This window comes from Sinocyclocheilus grahami, unplaced genomic scaffold (assembly GCF_001515645.1).
Source record: "Sinocyclocheilus grahami isolate Dianchi unplaced genomic scaffold, SAMN03320097.WGS_v1.1 scaffold726.1, whole genome shotgun sequence".
Taxonomy (NCBI): Eukaryota; Metazoa; Chordata; class Actinopteri; order Cypriniformes; family Cyprinidae; genus Sinocyclocheilus; species Sinocyclocheilus grahami.
In genome coordinates, this window is record NW_015505905.1 from 322,802 (window position 1) to 347,426 (window position 24,625).

At 37.3% G+C, this 24,625-nt stretch overlaps 1 protein-coding gene across 2 annotated transcripts in view; it reads left to right on the plus strand.

The window, feature by feature from the left end:
• The window catches only part of LOC107560426 (ras-related protein Rap-1A-like), a 33,074-nt gene extending 8,692 nt beyond the window's left edge, over positions 1-24,382 (plus strand). For both annotated transcript variants that reach the window (XM_016244608.1, XM_016244607.1), the window contains exons 2-8: positions 1,887-1,975; positions 8,479-8,547; positions 8,650-8,706; positions 11,066-11,206; positions 19,704-19,847; positions 20,996-21,108; positions 23,374-24,382. In XM_016244608.1, the coding sequence (XP_016100094.1) occupies positions 1,919-1,975; positions 8,479-8,547; positions 8,650-8,706; positions 11,066-11,206; positions 19,704-19,847; positions 20,996-21,085 (558 nt within the window). In that variant the 5' untranslated portion in view covers positions 1,887-1,918 and the 3' untranslated portion in view covers positions 21,086-21,108; positions 23,374-24,382. The remainder of the gene's footprint in view (positions 1-1,886; positions 1,976-8,478; positions 8,548-8,649; positions 8,707-11,065; positions 11,207-19,703; positions 19,848-20,995; positions 21,109-23,373) is intronic.
• Positions 24,383-24,625: the final 243 nt, after the last annotated feature.

The following is a 24,625-nucleotide window of genomic DNA, read 5'->3' on the forward strand; positions in this document are numbered from 1 at the left end:
ACGTAACTTAATCCCACTTTATTTTCCCCCCCCCCAAAAAAACACTTTTTTTTTTTTTTTTTTTAATCATGAAGCAAACATTTTTAAATATTTTGATAAATTACTTAAAAAATAAATAATTTAATGACTTTTTAAACCGTTTAACTGATTGTATTAATCGGTCAAAATTCTTACGGTCGGTTAACCGGTTAAAATGAACATCCCTAGTAATTATACCATGCTTGAGTGGGCAAGGTAAATGTTTTGTTGTTGTTTAAAAGTCTATTTGTGTCCTAGGGAAACAAACAGAAGAAAAGGAGAATGGAAGTGTTTCACTGGCTCTTGAGGACTGACATGCAAAAATGTGCTTTTTTCCGAACATAATTTGAATTATTTGGAGTTGCAGCTGTTTTTTGGGAGCCAAGAGGTGTGGTCATACGCTATATCTCTCCATCTTGTTTTTTTGTTTGCAAGTGTTTTTTCCAGACATCATGAGCGACTGGAAGTCGTTTGCTTCTGAAATGCTCCTAATCACATCTGAGTTTTAGTTCTACATTACCTCTGGTCATTTTCCCTCTCGGTGGCCTCAGTTTGGCATCTCATCGCCTTTTCTACACTGCCGTTACCATTAAAGGAAGAAAATTCTCCTCTCTGCATGCCGACCAATCCTGCAAAAGCAGAAATGGACCAAAGCTTTCGAGCAACAGCACATATGAGACTGGTTGAGTGGATGAGATTAGTGTTCCTTGAGTGCAGCCTGGCCACTGTTTGGATTTGGCTCCTCACCACAGAGGCGTAACTTCAGAAGACCTATGTTTGACTGCATGTGTGTTTACTATATGAAAGCCAGCAGAATGGTTTACCTGTGAAACCTTTTCACACAAAAGGGATTGTCCTTTATGTAGGGCTGGACAATAATTCAATATCAATATGTATCGCGATATAATTTTTTTCAATAACGGTGATATGATTTTTAAACAATTCCGATATACATTACAAGTGTTTCCCATACATTGATTTATTTGTGGCATTTGACTTCATTGAATAAACATGAGTACTGCACGTTTCAAAATCAAAACGGGTGTTTTATATGAATGTATCTCTGAAGGGAACCGACTGTCTTCAGAATAGTTTAGATGGCATTTTTATCTGATAAAGTACCGTTCATGTTTACAGCCATTACTGGAGAAACCCGTTAGTTCCACCGCTCTCACAGCGCCTCCTGCTGGCAGACAAGCAGTTTGCATTTTCAATAATAAACCCATTTCCAGCAACATGCTTTTGTTGTTGCTCTATTTTTTTGTTTTCTGAAGCAACTCGGAGCATGTTTCATACTCGTTATCCTGGTTATATATTATTCATTCTGAACAGGTCCCACATGGTTGTAGTAGCAGCATTTGGAGAAGAGATTAAGTTGTTGATTTAAAGAATGTGTTCGTTCAAGGTCTGGTGGAGTAAATGATTTTCACTGACCAATGTACGTGGCATGCTTTGTACATAAAGCTGTTCAGACCACAACTCTGGTTTATTTACTTTAAAAGCCAATGGTGGTTAACTTTTCCCACACAGTAACATAAATGCACATTCTGTCCTGTTATATAACAGACTTGGATTTTTATGTCATAAAGGAGATTTCGTTTCCTCTACCATCCTCTTTCCTGTCATAGATTTGCAGTGTCCAGATCAGTGTGGGCCAGTTAAATCTATGTAGGCTCAGCAGGCCTCCGTCCTGGCTCAAGACTGCACACTTCCATCCAGAACCCACAGCTGCTTTGTGTTTAAGAGGTCATGCTTGCAATATCCCCCACCTGGGCTACGATCCAGGATGCTCTCTACACCGCACACACAAACTAACACGTATCAATATGTAGAGACCTACTCATTCTCTTGTCTTTTGTTGTTTTTAGAGCACTGAGGAGTCTGGTGAAGAGACCCTGCCATGCGTGAATACAAGCTTGTGGTGTTGGGCTCTGGCGGTGTGGGCAAATCAGCCCTGGTAAGTACAGTATACCATGTCATCTTCACCAAACCTCAGAGCAGTTGAACTCCACTGCTCAGCCAAGCAATGATGTGATCCACAGTAATGATCCACAGTAATGATCAGTAGACCGTGGCTTTGGTTTTCTCCGATTGTCATTTGCTTCTATAGCTAGCTGTAAAGGTCTTTAGAAATCATTCTAGCATGCTGTTATTATTAGTTGTTATAACTGGTGCTCAATTATTAATAATGGTAGTTATTATATTTAAAAACAGTTGCGCTGCTGGAAACCGTGGTGTTTTTTTTCTTCTTTTTTTAAGGAATCTTTGAATAGGAAGTAAAAAACAGCATTTATGTGAAAAAAAAATCTTTTGTAAAATTATGATTGCCTTTACTGACACTTTTAATCAATGTAATGTGTCCTTGCTGAATAAAAGTATTACATTTAGTATCTGACTTTAGCCCAAACTTTTGAATGACAGAGTTCTCTACATTGATGATGGGGAAATGTTTTTTGAGCACCAAATCAGCATATTAAAATAATTTCTGAATAATCATCTGGACACTAGAGACTGCAGTTATTTATTAAAGTGCAGGCATGAAAACACAGGGCTCAACACTAAGGATTTTTCTACTGGCCCAGTCGGGACAGTGGTTCAAAATTTTACTAGCCCTGTCTTAGTCTTCAAGATATTTGTGTTGTTCTCTGAATTAAAGTGCTTCTTAGTGGATCTCACAGCACTGGTCGCGTGATCAAGACGATCAGCAAGTATTATTAATAAAGGTAATCTGCTCGCTCCAAGCTGATAAGTGGTCCATTGTTGGTGCCATTAACACGATTTCATTCCGCTTTTAGCACATAAACATTATATTGAACTAGAGCCCGACCGATATATTGTTTTGCCGATATGAGCCTGTCGCAGATATATCGGTATCGGTGAATATGCCGCCGATATGCCACCGATATGAACATTTTATTACAGAACATAAAACGCAGATAAAATGCTTGTAATTGGTGTAATTTTGTAGTTTGTCCAGCAGAGCGCGCTCCATTGTTTGCTACTGGCAACCTGAATGAAACGCTTTAAAGCTTAAGTGTATGGAATACCATTGAAAATTTGAACGGCCACATCTTCGTAACGACGCGGTGGATCTGCACCAAATTCGGGGGATCCCTTCAGCTCGAGGAACCCTCTCGAATGCCGAATTGAGTGTACGTCTCAAGGCCCCCTTTTGAATGAGACCACCCCTGTGTTGATACCCCCAGGGGTCCAGGAGTTATGGACAGTTAAATTCGCAATCGGGCACCGACCGATTTGGCGATCCCGGGGGGCTACCCGACGCATGGAGGGATATCGGCCGATATATTGATATCAGCGGTTTTTTTACTCCCTAATATCGGTATCGGCCCCCAAAAATCCATATGGGTCAGGCTCTATATTGAACATTTATCAAACATGTATTATCATTCTATCAAGGGAAAAACATATTGTTATAATTACTGTTATCGTTTTATTGCCCAGCCCTATTATGACGTCACGCTCCTTTAAAACATAAATAAATTCAACATAAAATGAATAACAAATCCAAAATGCTGCAAACCTGCAGCTTTAAAGTTTCTTTTAATTCAAATAAGAGGTCATGCCAGGGGGTACATTCTTCGTACGTGAATTAATCATTTAGCTGGATTTTATTGTGGTCGAATTTGACATGATCCAGGATGGTCAAGTTCTTCAAAGCTCAAGCGGAGTTGCTTTCATAGCAACAGGTCCGTTAGCTCAAATCTGCTCGGGAGCAGGCTTATTTCATGTAAACAGGATTAGAGTGCACCTTTTTAAGTGAAGGTGATACTGAAAGTCTGTCCCAGCCACTGCTACTTTCTTCTTCCTTATTAAACCAGGAAAAAAAATTATATAATTGTAAAGTTATTTTGCAAATAATTGAAATGTTGCGTAATCTATAGATAATAATGGACACAACCAATTTTACTCATTGATTGAATTATTAAGCCATACATTAATTTGAGCAGTGAGTTTTTATGCAGGTGGCTTCGATGCATTGCAGGAAATCTCATCAAATCTCAAAATACTTAAGATGGATTTTATGTATTAAGAAACTTTAATCACATATCACGTATAACAAATCAGCTTCAAAATTTAATTAATTGCTAATTACAATACTCTTGACATTTGAAAAATACAAAGCCTGTACAAATTCGGAAAAAAAAAAATAATAATTGGGAATCATTTAAAAAATAAACTGTTACACAGTTTATGTATTAGAACTTTTATTAATAATAAAAAAGTAATACATTTAAAATAGATTTATTTCATACTAAGTATAGTTCAGATCTATTAACATCGACATTTCACTTGAGACTTACTGATATAAAATTATAAATAAACTTTATTTGAAGTACTAGTTGTGCACAATGCACATTTTTTTGAATATTAAACCTAAAAAGTTTAAATGTCTCTATTGATGAGGATTGTATTATCTTTGAATAATATCGATCTTTAAATGCAAGATATTTAAAGAGCACCTGAAGTATACTTGCAATAGTTCCACTTTAGCACAATCAAAATACTTAAGTATATCTTTAGTTGGACTTCAGCACTACTTCCCCACAATTAAAGTGCATTAAGTACAAAATTAGTTTTTCCAATTTAGCAGACTTTAAGTATACCAGTTCAGTGTACAGTTGCTTTTTTTTTTATTAAGTACATACAGTGGGGGAAGTATTTATTTGATCCCCTGCCGATTTTGTAAGTTTGCCCACTTACAAAGAAATGAAGGGTCTGTAATTTTTATGGTAGGTTTATTTTAATGGATAGAGACAGAATATCAACCAAAAAATCCAGAAAAAATAAATGTATATAAAGGTTAGAAATTGATTTGCATTTCAGTGAGTGAAATAAGTATTTGATCCCCTACCAACCAGCAAGAATTCTGGTTATGTGCCCATGTGGAACAGATTAGTCCTGCCACTTTAAGAAGTTACTCCTAATGTCAGCTCGTTAAGTGTATAAGACATCTGTCCACACAATCTGTATCTTCCATTCCAACCAATTTTAAAGGGGTCATATGATGCGATTTCAAGATTTCCTTTCTCTTTGGACTGTTACAAGCTGTTTGTGAATAGATAAGACCCTTAAAGTTGCAAAGTCTCAAACCCAAAGAGATATTCTTTATAAAAGTTAAGACTCGTCCACGCCCTCCTAAAACGCCTCGTTTAAACACTCCCCCACATGTCTATGTCACGATGTGGGGAGATTTGCATAACGCCACCCAGATGTTCACGCAAAGAAAGAAGGCGTAACTTTATTGTTCCTGCCACCGCCGCCGCCATGTTGTGAAGATGCTGTGTGTTTTGTTGTGAAAGCGAAAATATTTAGTTTGGCCTTCCAAAAGGACACAAATAGAAATCAGTGGTTAAGTTGTATTTACAACACTGTTCCAGAACAGTTCAACCCAAATATTCAGATGTGTGCAGTGCATTTTATGGAAGACTGTTTCCTGATCCTGGGAGAGTAGTCAACAATGCCGGCTGCGGGACATGGCATCACAGTATGGTAGGGGCGTAACATTTCCGTCACACGCTTGAGGCATTCGGCCAATCACAACGCACTGGATGGCTGGCCAATCAGAGCACACCTCACTTTTCAAACCGATGAGCTTTGTAAAAATCGACGTGTTTCAGAAAGGCGGGGCATAGAGGAGAAACAATGTACAGTATGTGGAAAATTATGTGTTTTTTTTTTTACCTTAAACCGCATAAACACATTTCATTACACCAAATATACAAAATAATGTTCTTTTTAGCAACATCATACAGAGAATCTGTAAAGAGGAGTGGATCAAAATCCCTACTGAGATGTGTGCAAACCTGGTGACCAACTACAAAAAAAGTCTTGCATCTGTGCTTGCCAACAAGGGTTTCTGCACCAATGCACCAAGTATGTTTTGCTTGGGGATGAAATACTTATTTCGCTCACTGAAATACAAATCAATTTCTAACCTTTTATATATTTATATAATTTTTCTGGATTTTTTTGGTTGATATTCTGTCTCTCTGTTAAAATAAACCTACCATAAAAATTACAGACCCTTCATTTCTTTGTAAGTGGGCAAACTTACAAAAATCAGCAGGGTATCAAATAAATATTTTCCTCAGTGTGTATGTACAGGTGCATCTCAATAAATTAGAATGTCATGGAAAAGTTCATTTATTTCAGTAATTCAACTCAAATTGTGAAACTCGTGTATTAAATAAATTCAATGCACACAGACTGAAGTAGTTGAAGTCTTTGGTTCTTTTAATTGTGATGATTTTAAGAGCACCTGAAGTATACTTGCAATAGTTCCACTTTAGCACAATCAAAATACTTAAGTATATCTTTAGTTGGACTTCAGCACTACTTCCCCACAATTAAAGTGCATTAAGTACAAAATTAGTTTTTCCAATTTAGCAGACTTTAAGTATACCAGTTCAGTGTACAGTTGCTTTTTTTTTTATTAAGTACATACAGTGGGGGAAGTATTTATTTGATCCCCTGCCGATTTTGTAAGTTTGCCCACTTACAAAGAAATGAAGGGTCTGTAATTTTTATGGTAGGTTTATTTTAATGGATAGAGACAGAATATCAACCAAAAAATCCAGAAAAAATAAATGTATATAAAGGTTAGAAATTGATTTGCATTTCAGTGAGTGAAATAAGTATTTGATCCCCTACCAACCAGCAAGAATTCTGGTTATGTGCCCATGTGGAACAGATTAGTCCTGCCACTTTAAGAAGTTACTCCTAATGTCAGCTCGTTAAGTGTATAAGACATCTGTCCACACAATCTGTATCTTCCATTCCAACCAATTTTAAAGGGGTCATATGATGCGATTTCAAGATTTCCTTTCTCTTTGGACTGTTACAAGCTGTTTGTGAATAGATAAGACCCTTAAAGTTGCAAAGTCTCAAACCCAAAGAGATATTCTTTATAAAAGTTAAGACTCGTCCACGCCCTCCTAAAACGCCTCGTTTAAACACTCCCCCACATGTCTATGTCACGATGTGGGGAGATTTGCATAACGCCACCCAGATGTTCACGCAAAGAAAGAAGGCGTAACTTTATTGTTCCTGCCACCGCCGCCGCCATGTTGTGAAGATGCTGTGTGTTTTGTTGTGAAAGCGAAAATATTTAGTTTGGCCTTCCAAAAGGACACAAATAGAAATCAGTGGTTAAGTTGTATTTACAACACTGTTCCAGAACAGTTCAACCCAAATATTCAGATGTGTGCAGTGCATTTTATGGAAGACTGTTTCCTGATCCTGGGAGAGTAGTCAACAATGCCGGCTGCGGGACATGGCATCACAGTATGGTAGGGGCGTAACATTTCCGTCACACGCTTGAGGCATTCGGCCAATCACAACGCACTGGATGGCTGGCCAATCAGAGCACACCTCACTTTTCAAACCGATGAGCTTTGTAAAAATCGACGTGTTTCAGAAAGGCGGGGCATAGAGGAGAAACAATGTACAGTATGTGGAAAATTATGTGTTTTTTTTTTTACCTTAAACCGCATAAACACATTTCATTACACCAAATATACAAAATAATGTTCTTTTTAGCAACATCATACAGAGAATCTGTAAAGAGGAGTGGATCAAAATCCCTACTGAGATGTGTGCAAACCTGGTGACCAACTACAAAAAAAGTCTTGCATCTGTGCTTGCCAACAAGGGTTTCTGCACCAAGTACTAAGTCATGTTTTGCTTGGGGATGAAATACTTATTTCGCTCACTGAAATACAAATCAATTTCTAACCTTTTATATAATTTTTGGTAAGTATTCTGTCTCTATACGTTAAAATAAACCTACCATAAAAATACAGACCCTTCATTTCTTTGTAAGTGGGCAAACTTACCAAATCAGCAGGGGATCAAATAAATATTTCCCCCACTGTAATATGTAAATGCATTTTTAGAATACTTAACACAAAATAAATGTATTTCAAATACATTTAAGTATATTTATTTTTCACTAGTGATGTCATTTTGCTCACAAGGCTGTTTTTTTATCTTAATTATATGATGTCATTAAGTTGCTGTCTTGAAGCCAGCCAATCACTGCACTGCTTATCATGGTTTTGAGTGTCGATAACCCCTTTCCAGTGAACATTAACAACACAAAATAATCTCGGACAATTTAAGAAAGATATTTTAATCTAATCCGCTAACTTGTTTGAAGAACAAAATTAGCCAGTGATCAGTTATCAGGATTAAAAGATTTGGCATCTGTCAAATCATCTCCGATGTACGAAGAATGGACCCAAGGACATACAGATCTTCTATCGGTCAAACATCTTCATGTGAAATAAATTTGCAGATCAAAGTTAATCAAAATTTGGAATGCAACGAAATTAAGAACTTTTTCATATAAACTTGTGTTTTGGTCTCTTGACATTGACTTATGTACAGCTTTCTGTAAAACATTCTCTGGCTCTAATTTAATATCTGTGTCTCTTGCAGACAGTCCAGTTTGTCCAGGGAATTTTTGTGGAGAAATATGACCCCACAATAGAAGACTCCTATAGGAAGGTAGCAATTCTATGCTCAGTAGCCTTTCCTGTATTTTGTTCAATACCCCAGTAAACAATGGATGTTTATTTCTGTTTAATTTCTTCTCTTCTCCTCATGCAGCAAGTGGAAGTGGATGGCCAGCAGTGCATGTTGGAGATCCTGGACACAGCAGGAACAGTAAGTCCTTTTGGCCTCCCTGTTTCCACACTTCAGCCAGCAAGTACTGGCAACGTACTGTAACCACATTAGTGGAGAAAAAATATTTCACAGCTCTGTACCCGATTTTGGATAGACACAAATCTCTTCTTATCCAAACCTGACGTGCAAAAATTAATAATAAAAAAAAAGAAAACCCTGACCCAAGACAGACCCTATCAAATTAGACCTGACCCAAGTCTGACCTGACCCGATGGAAATTTTGTAAAAATCAACTGGACCCGAATGCAAAAGTTGGCGATGTTTGCACAGCTTGCAGCCCTGCATGTCAGTGGTGAGTGGTGACAACTTGGTATGACACAAACATACCTTATTTGTCGAATAAATGTATTCTCTGATCCTTCTTCATAACATTTATGTTAGCTATATATTTTTAACCCATGTTGCCAGATAATGTCGACTTTACTTTTTGTATGTCAGAAATGTTTTCTGTGGAATTTCACATTGTTTTGTTTGAGGAAAAAAAAGAAAATACACAGTTATGCTTTAATTTTTGTTAATTTGATTTAGTTGATTAATTTTGAAATCACTAACTGCATTTAGATGAGTTATTTTTTTTTATCTGGCAGAAGTTTTCTGCAAGCAATTCCAAGCAGATAAACCGCTTATGTTGCACCTCAAATGACAAGGAATTTATATTTGTTAATATTAACAAGTAAATCCCCCGGCATCATTCTCATTGCAGAGTGCAGGTTATAAGGACCGCATAATGCTGCTGCTCACGCAAGAATTCCGTTTGGTTTGGTAATTTACACATGGAAGCATAGACTGACTGAGAAGGATATAATCAAATTATTGATATGTATTTGTTATTAATATTAAAATTAGAGTCCGACCGATATATCGTTTTGATATGAGCCTGTCGCTGATATATCGGTATCGGCGAATATGCTGCCGATATAAAAAAAAAATTTTTACAGAACATATAATGCAGACAAAATGTCCCTTTTTCGAATGAGACCACCCCTGTGTCGATAGCCCCCGGGGTCCGGGAGTTACGGGTGGTTAAATTCGCGGCCCGGCGCCGACCGATTAAGGGATCCCGGGGGGCTACCGATGCGTGGAGGATGGCGTTCGAGAGGGCTCCTCGAGCTGAAGGGATCCCCCGAATTTGTTGGAGATCCGCCAGCGCGGTCGAGAGATAGTGACACCAGTCAACACTTTCACTTCAGTAAAGAAGGTCTCTTGTTCAGGCAGTAGCATTCAAGCGTTGTCTTATTCGACCTTAAGTGCCCTGCGAAGTGGACTTCACATGAAATTCCGGCATGATTCCAGTTCCAAAGGAACGTACACGTTACATTCAAAGGGCATTAAAGAGCGCGAGACGTGAATTTAAATTGTATTTATTTACAGAGGTATATTATGTCACACTTCTCTAGTAAATTTCGTCTGTGTGTGAAGACAGTAGCGCAAATCCGTAAATGAATGTTCTGTGAAATAAACTTCAACGGAATAAAGTTGAATGGAATTTAATTGAATTAAAGTTGAATAAACTTCAACTTTACTGTTCAGTGCACTGATGTTAGACTCATTTTGGATAATACATTTTATTGTTAAATGCCCTGCCTCCATTACGTATCTCTGTCATGTCATTATAAGTGTTTGATCACCACATTTGAGTGATCATTGCAAAAAATGTGTTTGTGTATATATATTCTGTTTATGTATACTGTATTCTATATATAGTACCAGTCAAAAGTTTGGACACACAAATGGGAAAGTGTCCAAACTTTTGACTGGTACTGTACTATAATATACACAAAGAATATATCGATATCGGCCTTTTTTACCCCCTAATATTGGTATCGTATCGGCCCCAAAAAACCCATATTGGTCGGGCTCAAATTAAAATATTGTTTAAAGGTCAAAACCTAAACTTGGCATGTTTAAAAAAAAAAAAAAAAACAACTAATATACCCGGCTCATGTCTGAAGTTTTGAATCAGAATCGGGGTTAGACTGTGTGTTTCCAGATTCAAGTGAACCCGTGAAGACCTCTAGTTCTCAGAGATTAGTCTGTAGAGGTCTTGAAAAACCAAAGCATGATGTTTAATCGTGCATTAATATTTGCAGAGAAAATCCCTCAAGTAATGTAAGACATTACATTACAACATATTGAATTTAAAAGAATATATTTTTAACAAAATCTGAGACGTTTCTGTCCCTTCACTGAAAGTCAGTTCACCCAAAACTTTGACTCTTCACAAAGTTTTTTTTTTTTTTTTTTTTTTTTTTTTGAAGTGTCAGAGTTTACAAAGTAACACTTTTAAATACTTGTGCTTTATTTTTCATTGTGTACTTTGTCCCTCTCTCTCTTTCAGGAGCAGTTCACAGCTATGAGGGACCTGTACATGAAGAACGGTCAGGGCTTTGCTCTTGTGTACTCAATCACAGCGCAGTCCACATTCAACGACCTGCAGGACTTAAGAGAGCAGATCCTACGAGTAAAGGACACCGAGGATGTAAGTATGAGAAAACATTCATGTTGAGTGGACGATGATGTATGGATGCATTCAAAGAGAAGCACTTTAGAAGACTTAGTTTAACAAATCACTGCCTTACTAAAACATGATTTTTTTTTTCACAATCCACCTGGTAGTTGCTTATGCAGTTTAAAGTACCATTATTGATTTCTCTCTTTCTTTCTATGTCAGTAACATTTAGAAAATCAAAGATTTTTCTCCTTGTATACATTTTGTATTAAACAAGTTAAACAAATTAGTGTGCAATTTAGTCTTAGTGACATTACATGGAAATTGAATGTTAAAATCATAGCAATCTATCACAAATATGCTTAACTTTATATTGCCTGCAATATTGTGAATATTCTATGTATTTCTCAACTTTAAGCAAAGTAAGAGTACTGATTAAATGAGTCCGTTATCCCATGGGTCTATACACCATCTCTGCAAAAGCCCACCCTCAACTCCTAAGTCTTCTTGCTTGCCTCTGTTCTGTGTCAGTCATGGGATGCCCTTTTTTGGACATGTGTGGAAAGAACTGTGTGTGTGTGTGTGTAGTGTGAAGCGTGAAGCGCTGGCCCAGGGGATCACCACAATGAGCAGTTTTAGCATCCCTGGAATGTGTTTTGATTGGCCTTACACCGTGTGTGTCTTTTTCTGTCTCTCTCATCACGCTGCTTCTGTGGGTTTGAGCGCACTATAAGTCCAGATCCCCAGCAAAGGTTCAGCTCTATTGAGGCTGGAAGGCATGAATGGGCCACACATCAGTTGTATAAGTTTGAGGCCAGCTGTTCTCACTAAGAGTGTATGAGTGAATTCTTTGGATTCTGGTATTTGATCTTGTGTAATAATTATAGTTAATGATTCGGTTAATACTTTTGTGGGAGCACCTATAATTAATCATAAGTTTTGTTGTTAGATGCAAATGGCAAGGACTAGTGTTTTAATTTTAGCTTTAGTCTAGTCTTTGTGTGAAACTGTCATTTTAGTTTTTATTAGTTTGTCACGTTCATGCGAGACATAGGAAACAGAAATACTGCAAAATTATAATAATAATGAGACGAAATAACGTTATAACATTTCGTTTCGTCTCGTTTTGGTCAACGAAATTGAAGAGACATTTTGGCATAGTTTTTATTTTGTAAGCCACATTTCGTCTCGTTTTTATTCGTCAACGATATTGCATTGTACATTTAATTATCGTCATCGTCACATGACCAGCATTTTCATCTCGTCTCGTCTCGTCTTCGTCACGTGATAAAGGTTTGTTGACGACTATATTTAGGCATAATTTTCGTTGACGAAAGCAACACTAGCAAGGACAACACAATAAGTTGTCATCTTTGTTTTAACTGTTTATTTTGTGGCTCCAGTTTTGTCATATTCAGTACAGACTGCTTATAGTTCTGCCAAAACATAATTTAGGCTATAGGCTAACTTCTGTCAACATAACCAACTAAACAAACTTAGTGCCGGTCACGCTGGAAGTTAGCTAGCTGGGGACTATTTTCAGGCGCTGCGTAATGTCATTGCGCCTGCTGCACCCATGGTACGGCAGCAAAGTTCCTTGATTATTACCCCGGAATGAGAGTATAGTTGCTAGCCATATCGGCCTAGAAAATCACAACTTTTCATTTTCCTTCGGTCTTAGTACACGATGTAACTACAGAAGAGTCAAGTTTTAAATAGGAAAAATATTGAAACTCTTTGGTAATTTTTGAGCGAGATGCTAATGGTCTAATCAGATTCAATTATCTATGCTAAGCTACAGCTAAAAGTGCCAGACCCGGAGATCGGCTGAATGGATTAGAAAACGGTAAAACTCAACTGTTTAACTCTAGGGGAGTTGGAAAATGAGCCTATTTTCAAAAATAGTGGAGTGTTCCTTTAAATTCAGTTACTATTTTTTTTTTTACTACAATAATCAACACTTAAATTTTAAATATGTATGCAAACATGTAAATTGTTTTTAAGTTAACTTCTGAATTATACAATTTCTATTTGTTGTTGAAATATAATAATTTACAGAGTCATAACGTGTTTCATAAAATATTTATTTAAACATGTACATTAAATAATTAAGGCATCACTAACAGGTAAAGTAAATGTAATAAAGTATAGTCTAATTAGAAAATGTCCTCACCGTCACAACCCTTAGTGAGGGCTGAGATGTCAATTCATATTTATTTTGCATTAAAACTAGTAGTAAAGAGGCAGGCCAAAGCAGCATTTATTGTCTGAATTTCCTGAAAAAATTGGAACTATTTGTTTGGTACACATGTGTACCAAAAATTCTCGATTCGAAATACGTGTACTGTTACACCCCTAGTGTTTGGTAACAGAATGCAGCCGTCGATCCTGTAAATAACTGAACTGTGTGTGAACATAACAGTATTGGGGAGAAAAATACAGGACTGACAACCGTATTCTGCTGCTGTGTGAACATAACCTCACGTTGTCTCAAACTGTGTAATGTGGCTAAGTAAATGTTTGTTTTTTTTGAGTGACCTATTCTTTTCAGTGTGACTGTGGGTTGGTTTGGTATTGCTTTTATGCTATCACTCTCAGATAGTTCTGTCCTTGTCCCCAGCCTGCTTTGCTGCCATTTAGTTTAAAGCTGAAACATGGCATTTCTAGTTCTGTTTCTCTACAGAGGCTTGTGCTGAAATATCTGCCCTGACCACTACCTCTTGCTGGTTTGTTTAGATTTTAAACCTTTTCCATCTGGCCAGTCCAAACATGGCAGGCTTCTGGTGCTTGAAGAGTAGTCTAGTGAGAGAAGCGCTCTGTGTGCTCTCCACTGTTCAAGGCCACAGAAGGAAATGGGAAAACTGACTGTGTTCTGCATTTTTCTAGGTGGCTTTAAATCACTGCACTCACACACCATTTTACACACTGTAGACACATACACATTACAGCAGACTGTTGTTGTCCATGTGTACTGTCTTAGTTCAGTTTATTGGTTACTTGTTTATAATAAGCAGTTTGTCTGGTAAAAGAAGAAAGTAACTTGTTTACAGCTTATAGACCGACTACAACAGCTGGTCAACTTGGTGAAAATATAGACCCTTTTTCTCTTAGTAAACATTGTGACGTTTTTCTGTGGGCGGAGCTTAGGTGGAGGCAGAAAGAGTCCCCTGACCCCTTCACGAACGCTAGCTATGAAGTTTGTTAGCTTGTTTTTGTTTTGTTTTTTAACAATGGCTGGAGAAAATCCGATTTTACCTGCATATGTAAAGTCACTCACTGTCCGGGATCACGACTGTTATTTGAAAAGGTTAACTTTAATGGACGAAACCAGATTGGCCGACCCTACACGCTAGCTCAAAGGATTGATCTGACAGAATTACCTCTGGTTGAGTGATTCACGTCTATAGAGAAACCTAACGTGTAAAGTTATAATAAAGAGAAACTCACCTGTGTCTGTCTAGTCATGAAAATCCATATATATTTCAATTTCAGCAGGCAACTATTTTTACAGCTACATTAGAGTGAACTTGGCCAAAATACAAAAAAAGTTAAACATTCAATGTGATGGATATATTATTTGAAGATGTATGTGTCATGTAATGATACAAATAGTTATTTTAAAGTATATACCTCCTGTAAATGATGTAAGTTTACAGTGACATTACATACCTTTACTTTACATACAGTACATTTAAATTAAGATGTGAATATTTTCTAGAAATAAAAATTCCAGAAACTAATTTTGAACTAATTTTTCTGTATTTTCATTTTTTTTTCTTACCAAGTTCTTAAAAATTCTAGCCACAAGATTACAGATCATTAAGCATATAAATAGTCAGTTTGTTGTTTTACACACATGCACACAGACATTTTCATACGTGACAGTCGTGGGATGCATAAGAAATTTAGACGCGTAACACAAACCATAATACATAACAACAAAAGACAATACTTTATTTAAACTTTTCTGACAAGAAGTGTGCGCTGCAAACGCGAGCATTTTTGACTATCGTTTCTGTTCAGTCCGCTCGTTTTATCGCATTTAACCACAGCTGTCGTCGTTTTTTTGTCTGGCGGTGGCAGCAGGTATGCTTTAAAATGTAAAATTGGAGCCTCTACTACGTCGATTCTAGGGGTGGGAATCACCAGAGGCCTCACGGTACGATATTATCACGATACTTGTGTCACAATACAATATTATTGCAATTTTAAATATATTGTGATATTCTGCGATATATTGCAATTTATTACCTTTTTCCAACTTCAAATTATGTGCCCAAAGGAAAACTTTGACAGCATCTGTTTAACTAAAAAGAAAACATTTCTAAGTTTGTTTCTCACTTCAGTTTTATTGTTACAGTGTAAAATGGGATTGTCAAGCAGACAAACTGACCAACACTTTCATGAAAACCTGTCATAAATGATGTATGCACCTGGCAAACTCAACTATTTGTATTGCAGTCTAATCTAGTCCACTTTAATTAAATGTAAACAGTTATGCACTGCTGTGCTACTACAGGTATTTTGAACAGTGCAACTTGAAATTGTACTAAAAAGTTGTGCGGACCCTTCAGCAATTGGGGCATTTGAAAGTAAATTACTGTTCAATTTAAATTAAATTAAATAAAACGTAGTCTTACATCTAGGGATGAACCGAAATGAAAATTCTGGGCCGAAACGGACACCGAAAATTCTGGATGCACTTGGCCGAAAACCAAAACCGAAAAATGCTTTGTAATGATTATTTATTATTTTATTAAATAATATTAAGTAATTTTGTAAGACTTTTTCAATTTAACTAAATTCACAAGTGAACAGTCAGTAAGAAAAAAAAAAAGAAAAAGAGATACACAATTTACAAGCATAGATAAAATAAACCGTAGTATTCAGGTATGTAAAATAACACTGCATAGTGTTCACTGTATGAATTAAGTTTAGATTAATCTTTGTTATAGGCAGTGTGTTGTTTTGTTAACATTAGTGACATATTCAGCATAGGGATGTGCAACAGTGATCGAGTACTCGAGTACTCGACCGTGACAGCAATGATTTCACATGTAAATGATGATCGAAATTTTCTTCTTTTCTTTTTTTTCCTGATTGGTTATAGCAGCACTTTGGGCGGCGCTCTGAGCTCTGATTGGTTAGCTTGCCACAGGATGCGTCAAAAGACATGAGAAGAGAGAGAATGGCCTCAAAGTCACGTAGTGATGTCTGGCTTCACTTTGAGAAGACCGATGAAAATACAGTTCAGTGCAAGCTGTGCAGCGCCAAGCTGTCACACAAATCTACAAGAAGTACAATGCGCTATCATCTTTTCATAAAATGTCTGGCGATAACAGAGTGGCAACTCAGACGAGCATTGCATCATTTGCCGTAAGACCAAAATGCAACGCAGGCAAACCGAGAAGATGACACAGCTAATCGCTGAAATGGTGGTGAAAGATTTGCAGCCCATTAGTTTCGTCGACGGAGAAGGATTTAAAGATTTCATGCATTACGTTGAGCCCGAGTATGACATTCCGTCACGCAAAACAGTCACGGCAAGAATAGATGCTCTATATGAAAAGACTGCTTCTTCACTGAAGGACAGACTGTCAAAGACAGCGAGGGTGGCTGTCACTACTGATTCATGGACCTCGCTGACCACTGAATCCTACATAACACTAACTTGCCATTACATTGCTGAATGGGAAATGCACAGTGCAGTGTTACAGACGTGCAGTTTCGATGAACGACACACTGCCGTAAACATTGCCAACTACCTAAAAGATGCCACAGAACAGTGGCTGTCAAACTCGGACAAAGTAATTGCTTGTGTCCACGATAACGCGAGTAATATGGTTCTGGCGAATCGAGGACTTTGGGAATCAGTGCCCTGCTTCGCGCACACCCTGCAGTTAGCCATAAATGAAGGTTTCGGTGTTGCATCCGTAAAAAGCGTTATAGCTGCTAGCAGCCGGTTAGTGGCACATTTTCACCACAGCACAGTGGCTACAGCCGCACTTCGCCAGAAACAACAACAGCAGAAAGTACCCGAACACAAACTTATCCAGTACTGTCGCACACGGTGGAATTCTGTGTGCGATATGTTTGAACATCTTTTTGAACAAAGATGGACTGTGTGCACTGTTCTGTCAGATCGCAATTTTACAAAACTTGCTGATGCGAAAACACTTGAGTTGAAAGATGAGCACTGGCAGATTGTAGAAGAACTGATACCTGTTCTCCAGTCTCTCAAGTGTGCCACAACAGCAGTGTGCAGTGAGATGCATGTTTGCATTTCGATGGTTTATCCAGTCACACACAGCCTCATCACGAGACAGCTAAACACACAAATCGTTGTAATGTTACGTCTGCTATGTATCCAAGTTATCTGATTTATCATAGGATGCGTCATAGAATGAGCTTCAGTTTATTGGCATAAACTCAGGCAGCTATTCCTTTTTAGATGCTTCTTTATTAATAACATTGCTTCATCATAATCTAACATGTCCTAATCATGTTTTCATAGACAGGTTTTCATGTCATATTTTTATTTTTAACATTCATTTTCATAAAAATTCATTGTATCCATTACGGCCATGCCACGCCCCCTGCACAAGCCCCGCCCCCGATTACTCGATTAATCGTTTTTGAAACCTATCGATGATCGAAATGAGAATTTTCCCAAAATGCCCATCCCTAATTCAGCAGCACGTATTTATAGGCTGCTCTCCCTTTAAATCCGACTGCACGGATCCAGTATAATGATACACATCCGATTTCTTTCTCAGCTGTTTACATTCATTTAAAACATAACCGACTGCATTTACGAGAATGATCGTCGAGACGGGTACTATTGACATAATAGTGTGCGGCAGAACTGAAGAGACGCTGCGCGTGAGGTGTGAGTCAGACAGAAAGACGAGAGGGCAAAGAGTTGTTTTCTGCAACTTATTGCACTTAATAACTCTTTTTAAAGTCAAGCAATTCTCTGCTATATGCGTCGAACTAAAACTTTGACCTTTTGCAACGTTTTGATTTAAGTAGCCTATTATTAAAATGATAATGATATCGCACGCCGTTGCGATATGCATATTGCGATATTTACATTTGCAATATTTTGATCATTTCGATATATCGTGCAGCCCTATTAGTTAACTACTTTAGTTAATGAACTAAGAATGAACAATAGTTCTTCAGCATTTACTAATCTTAGTTCATGTTAATTTCAACATTTACTAATGCATTATTAAAATCAACAGTTGTACTTGTTAACCGTTAATGCACTCTGAATGAACATGAACTAACTGTGAATAACTGTATTCTCATTAACTAACATTAAGAAAGTTTAATAAATACTGTAATAAATTTATTGTTCATTGTCTGTTCATGATAGTTAATACATTAACTAATGAAACCTTATTGAAAAGTGTTACCTTAATATTAAATATCAATATATTCTTTTTATTCACTTCTATGTAACAGAATCAGATAGTTGTTATTGTTTTTTATTTTTTTTGACTAATTATCCAAATAATGTATAGTCCTACAAAGCTATTATTATCAGAGCATACGAGCAGAGCATAGCGTCACTGAAGGTAGCATTATTTTAGCAGCGTTGCCCAGTACAGCTGAACTAGCCTACACCATGTTACAGCACAGTAGCGCTACTGCAAACCGGAACAAGTAGGCCTATACTGCATAGAAATTTCCTGTCAGTGCGTTATTTGAGTGGACTTTGCTTTTCCGCTGAGCATGAGCAGTACGCGAGCGCACATTCATAGATCGGAATATTGAGCGTGAAACCGTGCAGTGACGAGGAGTGAAACATGCGCACTGAACACTGCCGGGCGCAACGCAGTGCGCCATATATATTATTATTATTATTATATGTAGCCTATATTTTCGGTACATCCCTACTTGCATCCCCTCCTTGTTTACAAATCCAAAGTAAGTCCATACATCCGATTTAAACGCGGACGGGGCTTTCCTGATAACTTTCCTCTTTATTTTACAAACTTACTGCATGCTGAAGGTGACCCAGCTGACCTCACCAGAAAAATACTTAACACCACCATCTAGTGGATTGTAAAGAAATTGATTTTATTATTCTACCAAATAGTATAATAAAAGATCGATACTTGGCGTCCGTGTATCGATACAGTATTGCCGCGGAAAATATCGCAATACTATGCTGTATCGATTATTTCCCCCACCCCTTAGTCGATTCTGGCACCCAACATCACAATAAGACGATATTTTAAGCTCCTTATGTAGCTGAATCTGCGCTGGTTTGAATTGACCGCCTTCAGTTTTCTCTTTGTTTTGCCTCCAGCTAGCGCATTGACGTAATTGTGACGTAAAATTGAGAATAACCTTTGGCGTCTTTCATCTTCACTGGTCTAATAAATTGTAAATGTTACAAAACTAGCCTACAATGCATTTATAAATGTTGCCTAACTATTTAGTTTCCATGGTGAAATGGTAGATCCACATAATTACCTTTGTGTAACTTTCTTTTTCTCCTCCTCTCTGACTGTAGGTGCCAATGATCCTGGTGGGTAACAAATGTGATCTGGAGGATGAGAGGGTGGTGGGGAAAGAACAGGGGCAAAATCTGGCCCGGCAGTGGAACAACTGTGCCTTTCTAGAGTCCTCTGCCAAATCGAAGATCAACGTCCTTGATGTGAGCATGTAACATTTACTCGCTTGACATTTCCTCCATTCAGAACTAGGGGTGCTCCAATCAGGATTTTTTTGAGGCCGATCGCTGATCACAGAAAGCAGTATCTGCCGATACCGATCACCGATACCGATCTTTTTAAAGCCTTCTTTTTATCATTTATACCTATTTATAGTAATACTCCAATCAGGATTTTCAGACATTTATTCAGGGCCTGAATTTCATTTTTAAAAATGGGGGGAATTCCCCTCTTAGGTGTCTCTTGTGAGAGGAGAAGCAGGACAGACTGTGCTTTCAGACAGGAGTCCGCTGCTACTGATCCGTGGCTGTTTAACACAAACACAACATTTATCCATTATTTTGATTTCAAATCCAAACATTGTTACTGAAAATGCTTTATCAGCATTGCAATTCTTATTTTTTATTTTTTTTACACAGTACAGTAATACAATCTTTCACAGACATGTTTAAACAATAAATATAAGCAACACATTCTAGATTTATATATTAAGTTGCTCAAGCAAGTGGCAAAATATTTAAACTACTTTTCTTACGTTAACAAGCAATCCTTTAGTTCATAAAGAACTTTGTTTTCCTACCTCCACGAGTGCCATCTATTATTGCCTTGTTTATCTAAAAGTGCTCTTTCCCTTTAAACCTAGCCAAAAAGCCATGTGTTGACTGTGAAACACGGTAGACTTTAATAATATGCATTTATGGTGTAATTACTACATTGTCAATCCATGTTCATATTTACTGCAAACAATGCGATGTTACATTAATTCAGCGCTTGCAGCGCAGCAATAGACTCGGTGCGGAAACGATCTCTGCACTGCTGCAGACGCACCGCTACTGGTGAGTACCTCACCTTCAGCATTATAGCCTAATTTTTTCACCCGCGCTGGACGGAGACTGAGACTGTGCCGCTGCATGTTGTGCCAAACCTCTCACGGCACCATCATCAGCTTGAGATCGTTTTTTTGAGATCGGCATTTTTAGAGACCGCCGATCAATCAACCCAACGTGATTATCGGCCGATAATGATCAGTAGCCGAACAATCGGAGCACCCCTATTCAGAACATATTCCATAGTTTCATGTTTATATTGAGTACTTTGAGTATCTGTTTTTTTTTTTCTTCACACATTGCAGATCTTCTATGACTTGGTCAGACAAATTAACAGGAAAACACCAGTGGAAAAGAAGAAAGCGAAAAAGAAATCAAATTGTATCCTCCTGTAGAGCCAGCAGCAGCTCAGAGCCAGGTCTGTAATTTTTTCACAGTTATATCAAAGCTTCTCCCAACTTCATTAATTTTTTATAGACTGATGTATTGCTCAGGCCAAATAATTTCCCAGTATTCAGAAATTGAGACTGTAAGATGGGGCTGCATGATATTCAAGAAAAATGTGATATGTAATATTCAGTATGTGCTGCTACAAGTAAAACATTTAAATCTGGAAATTATGTAACCAAAATACCACAGACGATTCGTACCAGATTTTTACAGCCAAAACGGATCAACGGTCTTTGATTGGCCGATGAGAGTTTTGTTTTATTTAAAAACATTTTTTAAAGCTTTTGTAATTAGCTCTGTCATAAATTGTTATATCTAAAGTCTCTTCTCATTGTCTGTAACTGAATTAACGTAAGTTTACTCATTGGTTAAACATTATTTATAAATATTTCTTATATTAGAATTATATTGAATTATTTGGTTTAAAGTAATTACATTCTCTCTCTTTTCATTTAGTTACTTTCATTTATGTTGTTGCTCATTTTATTCTGGGCATATCCCAGTTTATTTTTAATAAGGTTTGTATTATACTATACCTTTCAAACTTGCTATTAAGTCAAGTCACCTTTATTTATATAGCGCTTTTAACGATACAGATTGTGTGAAAAAGCAACTGAACCGCATTAATTAGGAAAATAGTGTGTCAATAATGCAAAATGACAATAGTAAACACAAATTTTTCAGTTAAAGGCAGTTCATCATTGAATTCAGTGATGTTATCATCCAGCTCAGTTCAGTTTAAATAGTATATTTGCAATCATTTGCAATCAAGTCAACGATATCGCTGGAAATGAAGTGTCCCCAACTAAGCAAGCCAGAGGCGACAGCGGCAAGGAACCAAAACTCCATCGGTGACAGAATGGAGAAAAAACCTTGGGAGAAACCAGGCTCAGTCGGGCCAACAAAGTTTTCTAGTCTTTTCAAAATAATTTTGTGGTCAATAGTGTCGAACGCAGCGCTAAGATCCAATAGCACTAATAGAGAGATACAACCACAATCAGATGATAAGACCAGGTAATTTGTAACTCTAATGAGAGCAGTCTCAGTACTATGATACGGTCTAAATCCTGACTGGAAATCCTCACAGATACCATTTTTCTCTAAGAAGGAATATAATTGTGAGGATACTACCTTTTCTAGTATCTTGGACAGAAAAGGGAGATTCGAGATCGGTCTGTAATTAACTAGTTCTTTGGGGTCAAGTTGTGGTTTTTTGATGAGAGGCTTAATAACAGCCACTTTGAAGGTTTTGGGGACATATCCTAATGACGATGAATTAATAATAGTCAGAAGAGGATCTATGACTTCTGGAAGCACCTCTTTTAGGAGCTTAGATGGAATAGGGTCTAACATATATTATTACTATTATTATTTTACTTGCTGTCGATTGGGATTGAAGCCGATGATAGCAGCTGAAACAAATGGCACTTAGAAACGATAGAGTTTCCGGGGCAACTCCCTGGTATCACACACTAAACATGTCGTTTTGCACTTGCATGCCCAAGGTGGCATTCCAAACAGTAAATGTAATCCAGCAAACATTTGCTTTAGGAATGAAAAAGTTTAAAGATTGGTTTTTAACAAAAATGGTGCAATTGGGAAAGTCAAAGTGTGAACTATGACATTTCTGTTTATAAAGCATAGACTTCAGTCCTCAAAACCATGAGACGTAAATGTGGGTATACTAACACTTTATATTCGCTGTCTCTCGCAGTGTGTGCAGATTGAACTCTTTTGCAAGTGCACACACACACGCCAGTTGCGTACCATGTTTAATCTTTGCTTTATTTACTGTAAGGCCTATTTCATACCACACACAATATAACAGCATATTTGTTGTGGTGCTCTGAAAGTTAAAACATTCACCACTGCAAAAGTGGGTGCAAATAGAGTTTCAGTGCAGTGCACTTTTTTGCTGCATGAACTCAGCTGAAAAGGCATTATATGAGGGCAATATTTGCAGTATAGGCTTTTATTAATCAACATTCCAGAAAGGTGTTCAGCATTTTAGGTCTGATCACGTGAAGCCATGTATTTGCTTGTGCAATTTCTATAAAAATCTTCAGTAAGTTGTTTTACTTAAACTTTTCCACTAGAGGGCAGCATTTGCTCAGTCTATAGCCATTAGAATGGCTTCTGTGATGTGCTGTGGCCTTGTGTTGTACTATGTGGTAAATGTGCTTCAATATGAGTGTTTGTTTTTATTAAATAGCTTTTTTTTATTTCCCTGCAGAATGCTGTAATGAAGAACTGTTAGCTTGTTTGGATCATGCCAGCATTCCCATCCTCAGTGAGTGATTCAATGGAACAGCTGACTGACTGACTCAAAGCAGCGCCGGAAATAGCAAACGAGAACAACTTTTATTTCCCCTTTATGTTGGCAGTAAAATTTGAGGTCATTTTTCGACAGAACTGAGAACATCTCACCATTTCCCAGACCTTCCGGACTTTTTACATCACTGACCGTGTCTGATGAAGAAATTAAACAAACTTCATATTAACATAATAGTGAAAATTAACCTCCATAAAAGTTACTCTACCAAATTAATCTTAGGGTATAATACCTCAGGATTTTTTCATTTATCTTTCATTTCCCTTTACGCTGAAAATCTGGTTGCAATATTTAAAATCCTTCAACTTCCTCTAAAAAGCCATGGATACATCTGTTCAGAAACGTCAAGACCTGCTCTGTCAAGGAGAAAATCACTGAAATTTCACCACAAATGTGTTTTTAAAACACTTTCCCATAAACTCTTGAACTCTGTGCTTTTCAATGGCCTCATCGCCTGTTGAAGAAGCAGGACGAGAAATCAGTGTTAACAGTATTCATTTGCGCAATACCGCATGTTCAAGAACATGAAGGATGACGGCGTTTAATATTCAGTTATCAGCAGACAGCATGAGCATCTTTAAGTGTAGATGTTGTAAATGATGTCAAGTTCAGTTGTTTTCTCTCATAAGTTGTACTTCCATTTATGATACAATGTGTAAATGTCTATAAATGACAAACATGTATGTAAATGTTTTGCTGACAACTATGGACGCGTTCATCAGAAAGTACTGCCCTCATTCCCAATATGACATTATTTTGTATTCAGTCACTTGGCTTTCCTAGCGCATATATCATATTCTAATGCCATTCTGTTTCATAAGTAAACAGGCCTTTTTATAGTGTAAAAAGTGGGGGAAGGAACGATCGATTTCTATGTCTATCGAGACAGAAATATATTGTACTAAACCAACTATTTCCTCTTGTGTTTTTCTGTCAAAAGATCTGGCTTTTAAAGATTATTAAATTTTAGTACCTTTTCATTATTTCTGCCAGTTTGTATTTTATTGGTTTAACAATTTATGTCCCTCCTGGTATGTTCTTAAAAAGCTAATTTCACAGATCGATGGAATAATGGTCTGTAAAACAAAGCAAAAATGTTTTGAGCTTATTGAGCTCCTCCAGGGAATTCATGTTACATTCATGGCAAAAGTAG